Genomic DNA, 838 nt, shown 5'->3' on the forward strand with positions numbered 1-838 from the left:
CATATATGACTATATAATACATATTTATAAATAAGTAATATATATTTATGTGATTATCTCTCTCAAGTTATAACTTATAAGCATGCACAATATATTTACATATAATATATGTACATATAATATATAGATATATAATAATTTGTAATTATATATTAATACATACTTATATAAATATAATAAAAATAATCTAATTTTTAGTAATTTTTTACCAAAAAACAATGAGTCGGCCCAGTGCCAAGCCCGATCAGGACCAAGGACTCAGGCCCAGCCCGAGCTAACAGGTCCTGGGTCTTGGTCACCGGTTCTATCCGGCCCGGACCAGGTTTTACGGGTCGGTCCGGCCCGGTTAGACAGGGCTAGGACTGGGTCACCTCTACAGCCAACAGATTCCAGCCGTCTACGAAACCGCGTGCTCAGCTTCGGCCGATTTCTAGCTACAGCATGCGAAAAATTCCAAAAAAACGCCCCTTGGTTTTTCCTCCAAGCCGCCTGTTTTCATCTCAAAGCTATTGCCTCCTCTCCTCCCTTTAAAACCCAAACGTCTCCTTCTTTAAACCTCAAGTAAATCACAAAATGTGTCGGTCCGCGACCACGGAGAACGGCGATTTCGTATTGTACTCAAGAGATCAGAATCGCTTAAATATCCGATCTTTCCACCTTCGCTTCTCAATCACATCCTCTTCCACCTCCAAACTCCCTGAAACCCTAACCCTTGTCTACTTACCTCGGATCAACGGCAATCCCCTCGAGATCAACGGCAGCAAGATTCGTGCAGATCTTCCCTCTTTCGTCGCGCTCTATCGAGCACGGTCAATGGAGCAGGACGCCGGAGAGGCGG

At 43.2% G+C, this 838-nt stretch overlaps 1 protein-coding gene across 1 annotated transcript in view; it reads left to right on the top strand.

Annotated features, from left to right (window-relative positions):
* LOC109825497 overlaps positions 435-838 on the top strand; it is a 1,023-nt gene continuing 619 nt past the window's right edge. The window contains exon 1 of the mRNA XM_020392352.1: positions 435-838. This exon is cut by the window's right edge and continues 619 nt beyond it. Within this exon, the coding sequence (XP_020247941.1) occupies positions 574-838 (265 nt within the window). The 5' untranslated portion in view covers positions 435-573.

This window comes from Asparagus officinalis, chromosome 10, assembly GCF_001876935.1.
Source record: "Asparagus officinalis chromosome 10, Aspof.V1, whole genome shotgun sequence".
Lineage (NCBI taxonomy): Eukaryota > Viridiplantae > Streptophyta > Magnoliopsida > Asparagales > Asparagaceae > Asparagus > Asparagus officinalis.